The sequence below is a fragment of the Monodon monoceros genome, unplaced genomic scaffold (assembly GCF_005190385.1).
Source record: "Monodon monoceros isolate NGI ecotype Baffin Bay Population unplaced genomic scaffold, NGI_Narwhal_1 Super_Scaffold_12, whole genome shotgun sequence".
NCBI lineage: Eukaryota > Metazoa > Chordata > Mammalia > Artiodactyla > Monodontidae > Monodon > Monodon monoceros.
In genome coordinates, this window is record NW_021703768.1 from 158160559 (window position 1) to 158176220 (window position 15662).

The window sequence follows — 15662 nt, forward strand, 5'->3', positions numbered from 1 at the left end:
GGGGAGGGGGCGCAGGAAGCGGGCGAGGCCGGGCGCGGGAGGCGGCGGCGGGGGCCCCGGGAGCTGCCGATCGGCGCCGGGACAAAGGCGCGGCCGCCCGGCGCCCCGAGCAGCCCGAGCCGGGGCGCACAGCCGGGGCGCAGCCCGCGCCCCCCGCCGCGACTGACATGATGTTTCCACAAAGCAGGCATTCGGTAAGCGGGGCCCGCCGGCCCGGCGCCCCCCCCATCCGGGCCCGGCACCCCTCAGTTCCCGGCCGGGCCATCCCCCCAGCTCTGGGCCCTGCGTCCGCCCAGGTCCTGACCCGGTCCCCCCAGTTCCCAGCCGGACCCTTCCCTCCCCCAGGTTCGGGCCCTGCGCACCCCTCAAGGACCAAGCCCTGCGCCCCCCACTCCAGATCCCAGCCAGACCTCCCCACCCCCAGCTCGGCGTCTCTCCCCCACCTCCTAGGCCCAGTCCTCTACAGCTCTGGGCCCAGCGCTACTCCCCACCCCCAGTTCCGGGGCTCCCTCCCATCCCCGGTAGCTCCCTGTCCCCCTCCCAGCTTCCGGGCCCAGAGCACCCCCCACTAGCTCCCAAGCCAGGTCTCCTCCAGATCCCAGCTCAGATCCCCCCAGCCCCGGCCCCAGCTCCTGGGCCCTGTGCCCCCGCCCCCATCAAGCCAGCCAAGGCCTCGGCGGCCTTTGCCTCGGGCCTGGGGCGCACCGGGAGCCCCACCAGGCACCTCTAACGCCGGGGCTGCTTTCGGGGCTTGGGAGTGGGGGGAGACCGGAGGCGCACCCCTCCCGGAAGAGCGCGGCCCGGAGGAAGGGTGCTAGGAATCTGGGGTGCGCCCCCCGGAAGATTTCGGGTGCTTAGAGAGGCCCCTCCCCCAAGGGGAGTTTGCGAGGAAGCCTCATCCCCCCCCCCACACCGCCAGCTTGGGGAGGGGGACCCTCTAGGACGCGTTCTCCCCCCTCCCAGAGGCAGTTGGGGCGCTCAGATGTGCACCCCCTCTCGGCGCTTTGGAGGCGCGGTAGAGGGCGCACCCTGCCCCCCACCAAGGGCGGGCCTTCAAACGCACCTCCACAGCCTGGGGGGGGCGGGGGACGAGAGCCTCCGGGCGCGCCCACCCCCCTCGGCTTCGGGCGGAGAGGCGGGGGCAGGAAGTGCGGGCGGGGGCCGCTCCGGGGGCTGTAAACACGGGCCCGGGAAGTAGGGCGGGGGGGGGGGGGAACACTGCAGCTGCGCCGGCCGCTGCCTCGGGGCAGCGGGGGAGAGAGGTGGGTGGCGGCCCCACCCGATCCTGACCCGGGCCGCCCCTCCCCACAGGGCTCGTCGCACCTCCCCCAGCAACTGAAATTCACCACCTCGGACTCCTGCGACCGCATCAAAGATGAGTTTCAGCTGCTGCAGGCTCAGTACCACAGGTGAGCTGGGGCTGGTGGTACCCGCCCCGGGAGAAGCTGGAGCCCCCTGCTCAGATGGCAAGACTGAAGCCTGCAGCGGAGGTTGTGGCCCCTGCTATATATCTAGGCTCCGAAAAAGTAGAGGCGTTGAACGTCTTAGGCGGCAGGCACTGCCTTTAGCACTTTGCCGATATGAAATTCATTTAGTCTTTAAGACAGTCCCATTTTGTAGATGAGAAAACTGAGGCACAAAAAATTTCAATAATTTGCCCAAAGCCTCAGCTGTCTGGTGTCAGAGCCCCTCTCCCCACCCCCACCTCAATCTGCATTGGATAAAAGACCTCCCAACAGCTGGAGTTGGGGATGGGCCCTCCACCTCCCCACCCCCCCACCAAAATCTGTAGCATGTTATCTCTCTCTGCCTAGTTTTGGAGAAAGGGTTCCTGCCAGCCCGCAGAAAGGCGATTCTCTTTCCAGAACTGAATCTAACGTTTCTGAAGGGCTTGCCAATGTGCCAAATCTAAAGAGAAAGGAACTATTATTGTCTTCATTTTACACTTAGGGAAACTTAAGCCCAGAGAGGATAGGAATTTCCTGGGGTTGCACAGCAAAGAAGTGGCAGAACTGAGATTTGTACCCAGTCTCTGGGTTGAAGAATGCAGATTCTCAAGGTTTTGCTGCGGAGGGGGGCTTTGAACTAGGAATCAAAAGGGGGTCCATGGCCACGAATACCTGTGGGGTCTTAGGCCCTCTCTGGACCTTAGTTTACCCACACAAAAGTATTCTTTGAAGGATCCCGAGTTGTCTCCAAGAAGAAATTGGGAACAGTGATATATTTGTTCTTTGGAGGTACTTCCCGTTCTCCCCATTTGCTGAAGATGGAACATACATCCTTTTGTTTAATCTTTACTGCTGCCCTATCATTGTGCTCATTTCAAAGATGAGGAAACTGAGGCACAGATGGTTGAAGGGCAGGCCTAGGAACTTTGTTCTGGTCCTGTGATGTGGAGGGTTTAGGGGCTTTGCCTGGCAGGCCTGGCCTTTCTGAGCCTCCCCGGGGGATCCACCCCCACCCCCACCCCAGCCTGGCCCATGCCCATGTCACAGTGAGAGCACTGGGGCTGATCCAATTCCAGAGACCGAGCAATCTGACGATTGCTGCCACAGTGCTATGTGACCTCGGGTAGGCCACACCCCCTCTCTGAGCTTTAGAGTCTCCATCCGTTGGGCCTGGGCTTCCTGCTTTACACTGAGGGGTCCTACCATGTTGGGGGCTCACACAGGATCCACCAGTCCTTCAGGAAGGGCCAGAAATGCAGAGTTTGGAATGAAATTGCGTGATTTTGTTTTTAATGGTGGCAACAAATGCATATTTTTAAAGAAAGTTGGAGAAACCAACTGTGGCTGTCCTCCCAACTGGGGTATACAAGTCGTGGTCAGTCTGGCGAAGTGAAACTCCAGTCTCCTGGGGTGACTACAAGAGCAGCTAAGTTTTTATTGGGTACTTGCTGAATACCAGCATTAAGAGTGTTTCTGGTCTTAATTCATTTCATCCTCACCACCTCACCCTCGGAGGTTGGAACTCAACAGACTTGGAGACCAAGACCCAGAGAGGTAGAGGGGTTTGCCCAGAGTCACACAGCATCAAAACAGCAGGGTTGAACTTTGGACCCAGTCTATGTGGCTTGAGTTTGTGCTCTCAGCTCTTTACCTGTCATCCTGACACCCTCGTGAGGGGCCTTTGAGAAATACCCAAAGCTTATCCTTGCTGGGGGAGCTTGAGAGAGGCGGGGGCGGTCACCATCTCTATTACCCAATGCTGGAAATTTATGCCCCACTGCTAGGGAAATCAGGACCCACAAGAGGGGCTTGGGTGCCTTTGAAGATTCCTTGGTAAATCCAATCCAGAGCCCTACCAGCCAACTCGGCTCTCGCAGCCTCTCCACCGTGTCTGTTTGTTCCTCCTTTGCTGGAGAGTTTTCCTCAGTGCTTGAGAGTATGGCCTCTGAAGCCAGCTTCCTGGCTGTGTGACCTTGAGCCCGTTCACTCAACCTCTCTGGGCGTCCATTGCATCATCTGTAAAAACAGAGTGATGTTAACAGCCCTGACCTCTTTGGGTTTCAGGAGAGGTAAAAGTTTCTTTGAATCCCTGTCTCAGCTACAGTCAGGGCATTTGCTCTGACTTTTGTTATTTTTATTATTTTCATTGCTTTCTCTGCCCCCAGATCTGCAAGGTTGGTTTCATAATCCACATTTTCTAGCTAGGGCACCTGAAGCTCCCCCTGCCCCATTTTCTGCCTGTCCCCCACCAAAGTTAGGGGCTCCCCTGCACAATGGGGGGGACCTCAGCCCAGCCCCCGCCCCACCCCGTGTTCTTTTTCAGTCTGAAACTCGAATGTGACAAGCTGGCCAGCGAGAAGTCAGAGATGCAGCGTCATTACGTGATGGTAAGCCAGCCCTGGGGTCCAGTGGGCAGGGATGGGGGACCCCTGGATCCCCCTCCAGCACCAGCAGCTGTTGTCCGAACCCTGGCCGCCACCTCTGGGATGTATGAGGAGTCAGGGTCAGCTCTCCATTCAGCCTGCCCCTGGGCCGGGCTGAGTCCGTCTTGCTGGCCTGGCTGCCGGCCCAGGCAGTGGCCGAGGTGCCAAACCACCGGGTTGCAGCCTGGGCCTGCCAGGTCCCCCGGCTGTCCTTGGCAGGAAAGGAGCCAATGGCTGGGAAAGCCAGGATCTGACTGAGGGAGCAGCCAGATCCCTCCCCACCCCCATGGTCCAGGCATCCCAGGCTTAACCCCTCCTTGCCCAAGCCTGGGAGGAGGACTCTCTGACGTGGGTGGGAGGGAAGGGGTGTCACTGTGTTCTTGGGCCTGACATTTGAGACCCTGCCTGAGCGCACACTGCCAGAATCACTTGCTAGGTTTCCTACCCACCAGGTGGCGATTTCTGCATCAACCCCACCCCACCCCCGCGCCCCACTGCGCCACCTCCGTCCAGCCCAGAGCCCACTTCTCCCAGGCTGTGGGGGAAGCAGAGCCAGACACTGAACCTCTGGCCTCAGAGGGAGGGATGGGGCTGGGGCAGAGAGAGGGACCCGGGACTGGGGGACTCCAGAAGGGGGTGCTCCCGGTTTGAGAAAAACTGCATGGAGGATGGGGCATTGCAGCTGGGGTCTTGAAGAATGAGTAGGAGCTTGCTGGGCAGAGAATGGGAGACCACACAAAGACTTGGGAACAAACTTGGCTTCCCCCCCACCCTCCCTGGGGTGACAGAGGGGCGCCATGGGACTGTTTAGAGCAAGGGAAGGGGCAGGGTCAGATCTGGGGCGTGAGGGGGTTCGCTGCTGGCCCCAGAGCCAGACCCAGCAGGATTTGTTTATCCTCGATTATTTATACCCAGGAAGGCAAACTTCCCTGGAGTCCAGGGCCACCCGCAGACAAGACACATAAAGATAAAAGATTAGGAGCCTTGGAGAGAGAGAGAGAGAGAGAGAGTGTATGTGTGTGTCTATGTGTGTCTGTGTGTCTGTCTGTGTTTGTGTGTGTCTGTGTGTGTTAGAGGTTGGGGTGTGATCATTATTCCAGAAACCAGGGCACCCACACCGCTGCTGGGGCCCTGAAGCTCCCCCAGCTTCCGCAGCAGCCCCACCAGGCACCTGGGCCCCAGCGCCTGGTGTGGGTGTCTTCCCACTTCCATCTCCATCTCTTTCGCCTGCCCTCCCCTCCCCATCTCTCCGTTTCTCCCCTTCTCCCCCTCTCCCCCTCTTTGTCTCTCTCTCTGTCACTCCCCCCATCTCTTTGTCTCTGGAGCCCCCCATTCTTCACCCGCCCCCATTTCTCTCTGTCTCCTCTCCGCCCCCATGCAGTACTACGAGATGTCCTACGGCTTGAACATCGAGATGCACAAGCAGGTACGCCCTCTTCCCCCCTCCTCCGTCCCACGCTTACTTCAGCACTCCCCCAGGCAGGTAGGAGCTTGCCCACCCCTTGGCTGAGCACCAAGTCTGCCTTGGTATCCTGTTACCTCCCAACCCACCCCCCTTCTTTCTTAGGCCTCCCTGATGGGTTTCTCTCCCTGAGGGGGAGGGGCAGAGACTTTCCGGGGACGTGCCACCCCCCACCCCACTGTCTCCCCTTTGCAAACAGCAGGGGAGGGGTGATGTGCCAACCCGCCCTGGAACCCCCAGATTGCCCCTTGCCCTGCAGCCTTGCTCTTGCCACCTGTGCCCTGATGAGGCTACCCTCGGGTATGTTGTAGAACACTGATGCCAGCTGCCCCCACTCCTTTTCCCCTCTCTCCCACGGAGCACTCACTACCTATCAGGCACTGGGCATCATCTTCCCAGGGCCACCGGGACCCCAAGCGGCTGGGCGTGGGTTTGTCCTGTGCTCTTAGCCTACAGGGCAGAGAGCCAGCCTCAGATTCCACCTTTGCTGCTGGTTGGGTGCCCGTGGGCCCAATGAGTTGACCTGACCCTGGGCCGAGCTGGCCTCTTCTTAGATTAGACAGAACCCCCAGGCCTCCTGGGGCTGGTCTGCGCCTGCCCCAGCTGCTGCCCAGGGCTGAAGCATCTGTGTGTTTCAGGCTGAAATCGTCAAGAGGCTGAATGGGATCTGTGCCCAGGTCCTGCCCTACCTTTCCCAAGAGGTGAGTGGAGCCCCCAGGCCTCCCAGGGCTGCGGGGAGGAGGCGGTAGATGGACCGTGAACTTTCCCCAGGCCCTCCGTCCTGCAGCCATCTGGGGCAGCAGCGTGCTGGGTACCCCAGGGCACACGCCTTCCCTCTCTGGACCTCCCAGCCACCAGCCAGTCTGTGCAGAAGAATCCCCAGGTTGGAGAAACCCCAGGGGTGCAGGGCAGTGGAGGGAGGGGCCTCACCCTGCTGTGGAATTCCCAGCCTGAGTGAGTCATTGCACTGTAAAAATGTCAGCTACGCTGAAGACTGCACCAAGAATTCTGTTTCCCTGTTTTGCTTCCGTCTTTCACCCCCTGAGATTCATCTGCGGGGCCCTGCTGGCCGCTGTGTGGACAGTGGGGCTCTCAGCACACATAGGCAGACATACAAACAGCTACAGATAATGCACAGATGTGACACTTAAACACACGGCACACAGACACACAGAGGTGCACACGGACAAACGGAGGAACCAGGTACCCAACTCTTCCTCTTTTGTTTCCTGGGGTTCTAAGACTCTTGGTGTGAGGCCCACTCTGTACACACACAAACACACACACGTCTGGGTCATGTAAGGCTCATCTGCTCTCTGCCAGATTTACTCTTGATAATTAATCATTTTCTCTTTAGCCCCCATCCATATCTTGGGGTCCCTCAGGTGATGCCCGGGAACAATTCCAGGAGGACACCATGAAAGCCCCAAAGAAGGGGACTCTTAGGACCCTGAAGACCTAGCCTTGTGGTTTCCGTTCACAACAGGGGCTCCCTGGTAGCCAAGGCAAAGAAGGAGCTTGGCAGATTCTAGCATCTGATGGCCAGAGAGACACGTTCAGGGAGGGCTGGGGTACGGGGTGGGGGATTGCCCTGAACCGAGACTCGTGCCCCAGTCCTGCCAGAATTCACTGGGCCTTCCCAGGCTGTGGAGGAAGAGGAGCTTGGGTTAGCAGATCTCAGATCTCTTGGACCAGCAGTCCTGGTCTGAGCTCTTAGAACCAGGACTTCCCTGTACTGTTGACCAGGTTGTGCACTGCACTTCTGCTTCTTTGCACATGGCATTGGTCGTGGTTCAGGCTTTCTCAGACTCACCCAAAAGCTTTTTCCTAAGATTTTGGTACCAAGCCCTTTGGGTCTTCTCTGCATCTCCGTGTATCCCATTTTCCAGATGAGGAGACTGAGGCTGGATGAAAGGAATCAGCTGGAGAGAGAGGGGTTTCGGGAGGCGTGGGAAGCTGTGGAGAGGGAGGGCTCTAATAGCCCAGATGGGAGCGGGGCTTCTTCTGGGCTCTGAGCCACAAGCCCTAACAAGATCGGGGCTGATCAGTTGATGTCTCTCAACCCTTCCCCCATCCAGCACCAGCAGCAAGTCTTGGGAGCCATCGAGAGGGCTAAGCAGGTCACTGCTCCTGAGCTGAACTCCATCATCCGAGTATGTTTGGGGTCTTCGGGGGAAGCAGCGGGTGGGAGAAGGACAGGTGGGCCCAAGGGGACTAACGCTCCCCTTCCTCTGCCCTGCAGCAGCAGCTCCAGGCCCACCAGCTGTCCCAGCTGCAGGCTCTGGCCCTGCCTCTGACCCCACTGCCTGTGGGGCTGCAGCCCCCTTCGCTGCCGGCGGTCAGTGCAGGCACCGGCCTCCTCTCGCTGTCGGCGCTGGGCTCCCAGGCCCACCTCTCCAAGGAAGACAAGAATGGGCATGATGGTGACACCCACCAGGAGGATGATGGCGAGAAATCGGATTAGTGGGCGGCTGGGATGGGGGCTGGGGGACAAAGGGGAGACAGACACGGAGAGAGAGGAAGATTCAGCATAAGACACAGTATAGCTCGGGATTGGTTCAACTTTGGTAGTATTTATGGTAGCCGCCTGCTGGGGCCCTCGCCCTGCTTGTGTGCCACCCCCTGACTTGGCTCCTACCCCCGACTCCCAGCCTCCCTCCTCCTCCCCTGCAGCCTGAATGGGTCATTACCCGCTCATACCACAGATGAGGCAAGCTGAGGCCTGGAGGCAAAAGTGGGAGGCCAGGTCCAAAGGGAGCAAGACCTCAAGAGGTCCAATACCCCCTGCACTTCCCCAATTCGCACACCTGTAACTGACAGCCCGCTGACCCCCCCCCCCCCCCCCCCCCCGGGCCCCCCCCCCCGCACCCCCCCCCCCCCCCCCCCCCCCCCCGCCCCTCCTCGGGGCACACCCTGGCCTCACACCCTGGCACTGCATGCAAACACAATGCTAGCTGCCCCTCCCCGCCCTGGGCGCCCCGCGTCTCCCCTTCCCACTCACTCACCCTCTGCTAGTTCCCGCCGCCCACACCCACCTAGTCCTGTCCCCTCACCCATGAAAGAAAGAGGGGCCATGGACAGCAAGCTTCGCCCGGGGAACAGGGTGGGGTGGGCGACCCAGAATTCCCTTTCTCCCTTTTCCCAAATAAAGATGAGGGTACTCGAGTTGTCTTGGTTTTTATTTTTTATTTTTCCTTTTTCCAGTGTACTAGCTTGTCTTTTAAGAAAAAGGGATATTAAAAAAAAGAAAAAGACAGAAAAATGTTTAAAAAAAAAAAAGCAACACCCACACCTGTGTCTGTATATAGCCTTTTAGACTGTCAGCCTTTGTTGTGTTCAGTCGTTTGATCTCTACGGAGAGAAGTGAAAATGCTGTATCGAGGGTGGGCTTAGCTGTGCCTTTCAAATAAAGATGTGAGAAGGTTGGTTGCTGTGTTCCTGCCTCTGTGTTGTGAGTTGCCCGCGGTGCCCCCCTTCCCGGAGGAGGAGAGGGCTTCAAGTCTGAGACCCCCTCGTCTGTTACAGGACTGGATATTGAGAGTCCTAGCTGAGTCTGGCTTGTAAATGTAGTCTAGCTCCTGAACTTGGCGCCTAGCCCAGAGAGGGCCAGCTGGAGGCTCTAGGTCACACAGCACAGCCTAGGTGCTTGAGGTCTAGCCAGCCGTTTTGACAGGTAGGCAAAGGGACTCAGAAAAGCTAAGGGGTCCCTAGTTTCTGAGTCCCAGGCCAGAGGGTTCCTAAATGACAGTCTTTATCCTTAGAGACAGCTGCTGAGACTGGACAGTCACACTGCACACACAAAACGCTTTTTTCCAGATCAGAGAACACAGACCCCCAGCTGGACCTCAACTCTCCAAGGACCACTTGGAGCCCACCCTCGCCCCCCTGCATCCAAGCTGGACCAGCCCAGGAGGGGGAGCCAGCAGGAAAGGTGATTCCCAGCACACTTGGCATTTCAGTCAAGAGAACTTCAGGGACTTCCCTGGTGGTCCAGTTAAGACTCTGCGCTCCTGATGCAGGGGGTGTGGGTTCGATCCCTGGTCGGGGAACTAAGATCCCACATACCCCATGCTGTGGCCAAAAAATTTAATAAAAACTAAGAGAAGTTCAGGCTCCCCACCCAGGATATGGGCCTGGTGGCGGGGAGGTGGGTGGAGAGTGGGGACAGTCATCTGGACTTGGTAAGATCTTCGCAAGGGCTTCATGCCACAGAAATCCCACCCTCAAGGAGCTGGGAGCACGAGGGATGCAAGGAATTCTCACCTGTCTGCCCAATCCAGTGGGTTTGCATGGGGGCCAAGGGCACAGGAAGGGAAGGAGGGAGAGACAGAGGTGATGATGAACAGCCAACCTCAGGGTAAATGTCTCCTGTCCCTAAGGAGAGAAAGGAGGCAGAGGGGACAGGGGGACCCTCCTGCTGGGCCCCTCCCCTCCCCCACTGCAGCCAAATCACCTCCAAAAATGCCAGTGAGATGGGATCGCTCCCTGCTTAATGTATATCCTTGTGCTGAAAACCAGAACTCATCTCTGCCCCTCTCTTGGGGAGTGTAAATTGTTACATCTGCCTCAGAAGGCTGCTTAGCACCCCGTGATACCCCCGGATTTGAATGCTGGATCCACCCAACACACGTGCCACAAGAATGTTTACAGCAGCTGTAATTAGTCATTGCCCCAAACTGGAAACCACCAGCTGTCCATCAAAGGGCAGAAGGGTAAGTTGTGACATTAGCTGCCCATGGAATACTACGCAGCCAGAAAAAAGAACCAGACCTCAGCGCACTTGACACCATACATCTTGCACACAGAACACTGAAGAAGCCAGGTATGGAAAAGTCAATGCTGTGTGACTCCACTTATATAAAGAACAAAGACAGGCCCAAGGGACCCATAGCACCAGATGTCATGGAGTTACCAAAGGAGACTTCTAAGGGTGATGGTAATTTGGGAGTTGATTACACAAGTGTATTCACTTCATGATAATTCATCGAATTGTTTGCTTACAATCAGGGCACTCTTCTGTGTGTTCTATTTCACAGTTTTTTAAAAAGGATTTAAAGAATAGATAATCTTTGGCCTCCATGGTCCTTGGAATAAATTCTAGGCCCAGGAGACCGCAAGGGCCTGCTACCCAGCCCTGTAATCATTCCTTCCCAGCAGGCTGCAGCCAGGTTGAAACAACTGGTTGTTCCTTGCCTAGCGGCCTTTGCACATGCTGTTCCTTCTGCTTGGAACAGTGTTCTTTTTTTCCCCCTCCCCCCCATTCTAATCCCCCAGGACTCCCAGAAGTCACTTTTCTGAAGGCCACCCCTGACCCTCCCCCCAAAGCAAGGCTCTGGGACACCCCCACCCCTGGAGGGGAACAGTGGTTGTTATTAATTTGTCACATACTGATTCTGGGCATGGGGTCTCCAGCGTGGGTTTAAATCCTGGCTCTTCCTCTCACAGCAGGGTGATCCAAGCAAGTGGCTTCACCACTCTGGTTTTTGGTTTTCCCTCCCTATCTGTAAAATGGGTATAATCACAGAACCCACGGTTGTCATGAAGATCCTATTACTGACTCCGTGGAAAGTGCTTTAGCAGACCCTCACCCATTCATTCATTCATCTTTTTCATTCATTCATTTATTGCACCCCTACTCTGAGCCCTGGGGACACAGCAGGAAACAGGACACTTAAGCCCCCGCCCTGTGGCCGGCGGTAGGAAAATACAAAATGTGTCAGCAGGTGTCAGCAAGCAGAGGAGCTATGGCGAGTGAGGCGAGTGAAATCACTTGTCTGATCTGTTTCTGGGAAGAGGGTTCCGAGGATTAGCAGAAAGCCTGCAAGGGCTCACCAGCCCTCAGCTGATATTATTATTACTGATGTTGCTGGCAGATGAAGGGCGTTGGGGAGGGGGGCAAACCCGACAGTCCCCCTCAGGGGTCTTCGAAGCAGAAGGGGGTCCTGCCTAGCCACGGACACATCTGTGACCTGGGGTCTCTCTGAGGGCTTCGAAGCCCCTCATCCCGCCCGTGGGGCTGGGGAGGGTATAGGGCGGGCCCAGGAGTCCGCAGTGGGGAGCGAGACCAGAGGGTCCTGGAGGTACGCCATCGCGGCCGGGAAGCCGGGGCGGGCGGAGGTGCGGCCTCCCGCGCTTAACGACCGGACTGCCGGCGACCTCGGCTAATTGATCCGCTAATGGGCCCCGCGCCGCGGGCACGCCTAATGAGGCGGGAGGAAGGGGAGGAGGGGGAAGGTGGGCGGGAGGAGGAGGGGAAGAGGGAGGATGGAGATAAGGGAGGGGGAGGGGGAGAGGAGGGGGAGAGGAGGGAGAGAGGGAGGGAGGGAGAGAGGGAGGGAGGGAGGGCCGGAGGGAGGAGGGGGGTTAGGGAAAGGAGGGAGGAGGGAGAGAAGCAAAGAGAGGGGGACGGAGGGCGATGGGGAGGAGGGATGAGAGAGAATGAAGGAGCAATGGGGAGGAGGGAGGCGAGGGGGAGGGGCAGAAAGGAGGAGGAGGAGCCAGAGCTACGCTCCCAGCTCCTGGGACTGGGTGAACCCATCCCTTCTAACTCCCCGCCCCCCACCTAGACCCCAGGCCCTTCTGGGAGTCCCCTCTTCCGGCCCCTTCCCCCTTTATAGGGGTTTTTCCAGGGAGGGATCTGTGTACACCGGGGTGTGAGGCTCCCTGACTCTCTCTGAGCCTTGACTTCCCCGTGCACACAATGATGTCCACAGCGCTGGAGAGTCCCACAGGCCCCAGAGTGGCATGAGACTGACCCAGCCCCGTCCCCACACACCCCTCCTGCACCCCAGCACCCCCCCCCCCAGAGCCAGGCCCACCTCCTCCTGGTTTGGCCTCCAGGGCTCAGGAGGGGTCAAGGACTAACAGATTCCCCAGCCGGGGAGAAGAACATCCTGTGAAGGCCAGCAAAAACTAGGATGTGACGCGTTAAACATTCACAGTCCAGGCGGGCCAGGTACGTCTACTGCCTGAAATATTTACGTGGCCTTCCTCCTTCCAAAGTCTGTGTGTTTGCGCCTTGGACTTGGACTTGGAGGAGAAACAAAAAGAAGCTGCAGTGACATGGAATCAGAGATCTTGGAATGACCACATGCTCTCCCCGTTGTGCAGACAGGAAAACTGAGGCCGGAGGAAGGGTAGGAAGTTGTCAAACTCGCAAAACAAGGCAGGGCAACAGCCAGTCTCCTGCCCTCTGCTGGCTGGCGGAGCTCTCAGCCACGCTAGGCACAAATAGAAATAATCAGGGGACTTCCCTGGTGGTCCAGTGGTTAAGACTCCGCGCTCCCAACGCAGGGGGCTCAGGTTTCATCCCTGGTCAGGGGACTAGATCCCCCATGCATGCCACAACTAAGAGTTCGCATATCACAACTAAGGAGCCCACCTGCTGCAACTAAGACCCGGTACAACCAAATAAATAAATAAATACATATTTAAAAAATAATCAGGAAAGCAACGCAAATCCTAAGGATAACAGAAATCATAGATGGCTGCAATCTGAACATCTACCATGCTCTGGTTTCAGCTCAGGGCTTCAGCTACAGCTCTCAATCAGTTCTTGAAAATGCCTGGTGAAGGAAGGACCATTTTACAGATAAAGAAACTGAGGCTTGAGATATAGTGACTCGCCCCGGGCACACAGCCACGGAACCAGGATTCTGATGTGGGAATATGCAAGCTGCCAGGTCCAGATCTTAGCCTGGATCCAGTGCAGGTGGGCAGAGCTATGGCCGTTCCCCTTGCTCAGGGCCTTCATTCTAATTGGCCTCTTTTCCGTGTCTGAGGGTGACCAAGCACGGTGCCACCTCTGGGCCTGACCCTCTGCGTGGAACACACTGTCCCCACAGTCAGCGCACTCCCGGCCATCACCACCCCCTCTCTCCTGCTTGCTTTATCTTCACAGCATTGATCGCTGTGAACAACTTAGGTCAACAAATATTCCCTGTCCTCTGCTTTTCCCCACTCTGAGATGAGTTTCAGGACAATAGGAATTGGGTCTGTTTTGGTCACTGCTGAATCCCCAGGGCTTAGACTCCTGCCTGGTACACAATAGGTGTTCATGGAAGATCTAGGGAGAAAGTGAGAAAATGGCAAAGGAGCCAGCGAGATGGGTGGGCCTGGGCCAGCCCTGCAGGAAGATGCCTGCTCAGTGGGAGAGACAGCTGCAGGGAGCATGGAAGGTGTTTGAGCGGAGGAGGGGCGCAGCCAGGTGCACGATGAGCAAGATCTTCTGGGGTCGCAAAGGGGCCCAGCTGGAGGGGAGACAGAGGCAGGGCCGCAAGAGGAAGCCCGCGCAGTATTTAGATGTTTTCTGACTTTAGGAGCTGCAAGAGGGAGCTGCATGCACCCCAAGCCCCCGTCCCACAGCCAAGCATCCTGCTCTGAGGGTCTCTCCCGGGATCTGCCCCTCTCTATCTCTTCACCCCCACTGCTTCCGGGAACCTCTGGGTCTCTGTCTCTCCAGCTTTGTTTCTGTCCTTCAAGGTCCTTCTCTATCTCTCTCTCCTCCCCCTTGATCTCTCCCTCCTACTATGCTCCCTCCCCGCCATCCTCGCCTCTCAGCCGACCTCGCCAGTACTCTCCCCACACCCTCCCCCGCAAACCTCTCCCACCCACCCAGGCCCCCCGGGCCGGGTTGCTGCGCGCCGGCCAGGCCAGGAAGCCCGCTTCTCCCCGCCCTTGACCCTCCGCCCCCTGGCGTCCTCCTCCCCTCCCCGCCCCTCAACCCCTTCCTCCTCCGCCCCCTTCGCCCTCTGCCCCTCCCCCCGCCACTCCGCCTCCACCCCCTTTGTCCCCTCCGTTTGCTCCTCCCCCTCCTCGGCCTCCCGGATCCCGGGCGGGGAAGGGGCGGTGCCCGCGCTCCCCGTGCCCCGCTGGGCCTGTCCCGGCCAGTTGGGGTGACGCGCTGGCCCGGCTCACGTGGTTACAGGTGTGTTCCCCAGACGCGGCGGCGCGGGGAACGAGGGGACGACCACCTGGCACGCGGCCCCCTCGGCCTGAACTGCGTTGGGGGGTGGCCCCGGGACCCCAGGACGCCAGCCACCGAGCGCCCACCCGGAGCGCGGCTCTCTGTGACCCTGGATAGATCCCTAGGCGTCTCTGGCCCTGGCCGCCTCCCCTCCCCCCACTCCGAAGCCAGACTGACCGGCAGCCGGAATTTATTGGGCGCCTGATGTGTGCCAGGCTCTGTGGTGCCTGCCCTGGACCCAGGACAGGGCCCATCTTGCCCCTAGTGGAACCCACAGCGTGTAGGGAAGACAGACAACAAATAAACCAGCGAATAAGATAATTTCCAAGAACAGTCAAGTGCTAGGAAGAAAAATCCACCAGGGGCAGGAGACAGAGAATGACAGGGGGCTACTTGAGCCAGGAGATGGGAGGAGGCCTCTCTGAGGAGGTGACATTCGAGCCGAGACCTGGATCACAGAAGGAGCCTGCCTCAGGGAGATGGCTAGGGGTGGGGAGGTGTTCCAGGCAGAGGGAGCCCAGGGCAGAAGCCTGGAGGCAGTTCTGCCTGGTCCACTGCAGGTTCTCATCCCCTACTTTGCAGTGCAGTTGTGAGCGTCAGACACAAGGTCAACTGAATAAAGCAGCTAGCCCAGAGTAATAACCGCCATGGGTACCATTATCAAGGGCAGCCCCCTTTTCCAGATGAGTAAACTGAGGCCCAGAGAGGATAAAATGTCTCTGCAAACCAGAAGCTGGGGAGTAAGATTCATATGAGGCCACAGGGTTCCACCCACACCTGTGCAGTGCCTGGGGGCTGGGTGAGTCTGCGGTCCAGCAGGGAGCACCCCCCCACCCCCACCCCCCGGCCCCAGGGGAGAGATGGAGGCACAGCTCACAGAGATGCCAGACGGAAGGGTCCAGAGGGTGAGGGTCTGGGATGGCTACATGGACTAGGAGACCCCAGGAGTTTAAAAATAGGAGATGCCTCGGACTTCCCTGGCAATCCAGTGGTTAAGACTCCGTGCTTCCACTGCAGGGACGGGGGTTTGATCCCTGGTCTGAGAAGTTCTGCATGCTGTGCCCGGAGTCCTATGACACGGGATGAAGAAATTTCTGTCATTACCCCCACTTGACAGAATCACAGCAACACAACAGCTAAGGTAGGATTTGAACCCAGGCCTTCAGGTTGCAGCGGACCCCCGCAGGTTGGGTTAGCACTGGGCAGGTTGTCAGGGGCTCTGGGGCCCTGCCCCACATGTTGGGTGACCTGGGAGAGGCTCTGACCCTCTCTAAGCTCATCCCTTTATCTTCCCCACAAATACGTGGAGCAGGCATTGTGTTGGGCCTGGACAGACCATAAACACATAAGCAAATAAACTGTAA

At 58.2% G+C, this 15662-nt stretch overlaps 1 protein-coding gene across 1 annotated transcript; it reads left to right on the forward strand.

Annotated features, from left to right (window-relative positions):
- The first annotated feature begins 35 nt into the window (after positions 1-35).
- Positions 36-8170, forward strand: TLE5 (TLE family member 5, transcriptional modulator). Its single transcript, XM_029216498.1, has 7 exons — positions 36-194; positions 1312-1409; positions 3772-3835; positions 5253-5297; positions 5972-6034; positions 7412-7486; positions 7576-8170. Exons 1-7 carry the CDS (start codon positions 168-170, stop codon positions 7795-7797), a joined length of 594 nt encoding a protein of 197 aa, XP_029072331.1. The 5' UTR covers positions 36-167; the 3' UTR covers positions 7798-8170.
- The last annotated feature ends 7492 nt before the right edge of the window (positions 8171-15662 follow it).

What these genes read in the sequence shown, in the direction of transcription:
- TLE5 (XM_029216498.1), top strand. Translation starts at nt 168, where the DNA reads ATGATGTTTCCACAAAGCAGGCATTCG. An exon ending in TGCCCTACCTTTCCCAAGAG is followed by an intron (nt 6,035 to 7,411) that starts GTGAGTGGAGCC and finishes TCCCCCATCCAG; the next exon opens with CACCAGCAGCAAGTCTTGGG. An exon ending in AGCTGAACTCCATCATCCGA is followed by an intron (nt 7,487 to 7,575) that starts GTATGTTTGGGG and finishes TCTGCCCTGCAG; the next exon opens with CAGCAGCTCCAGGCCCACCA.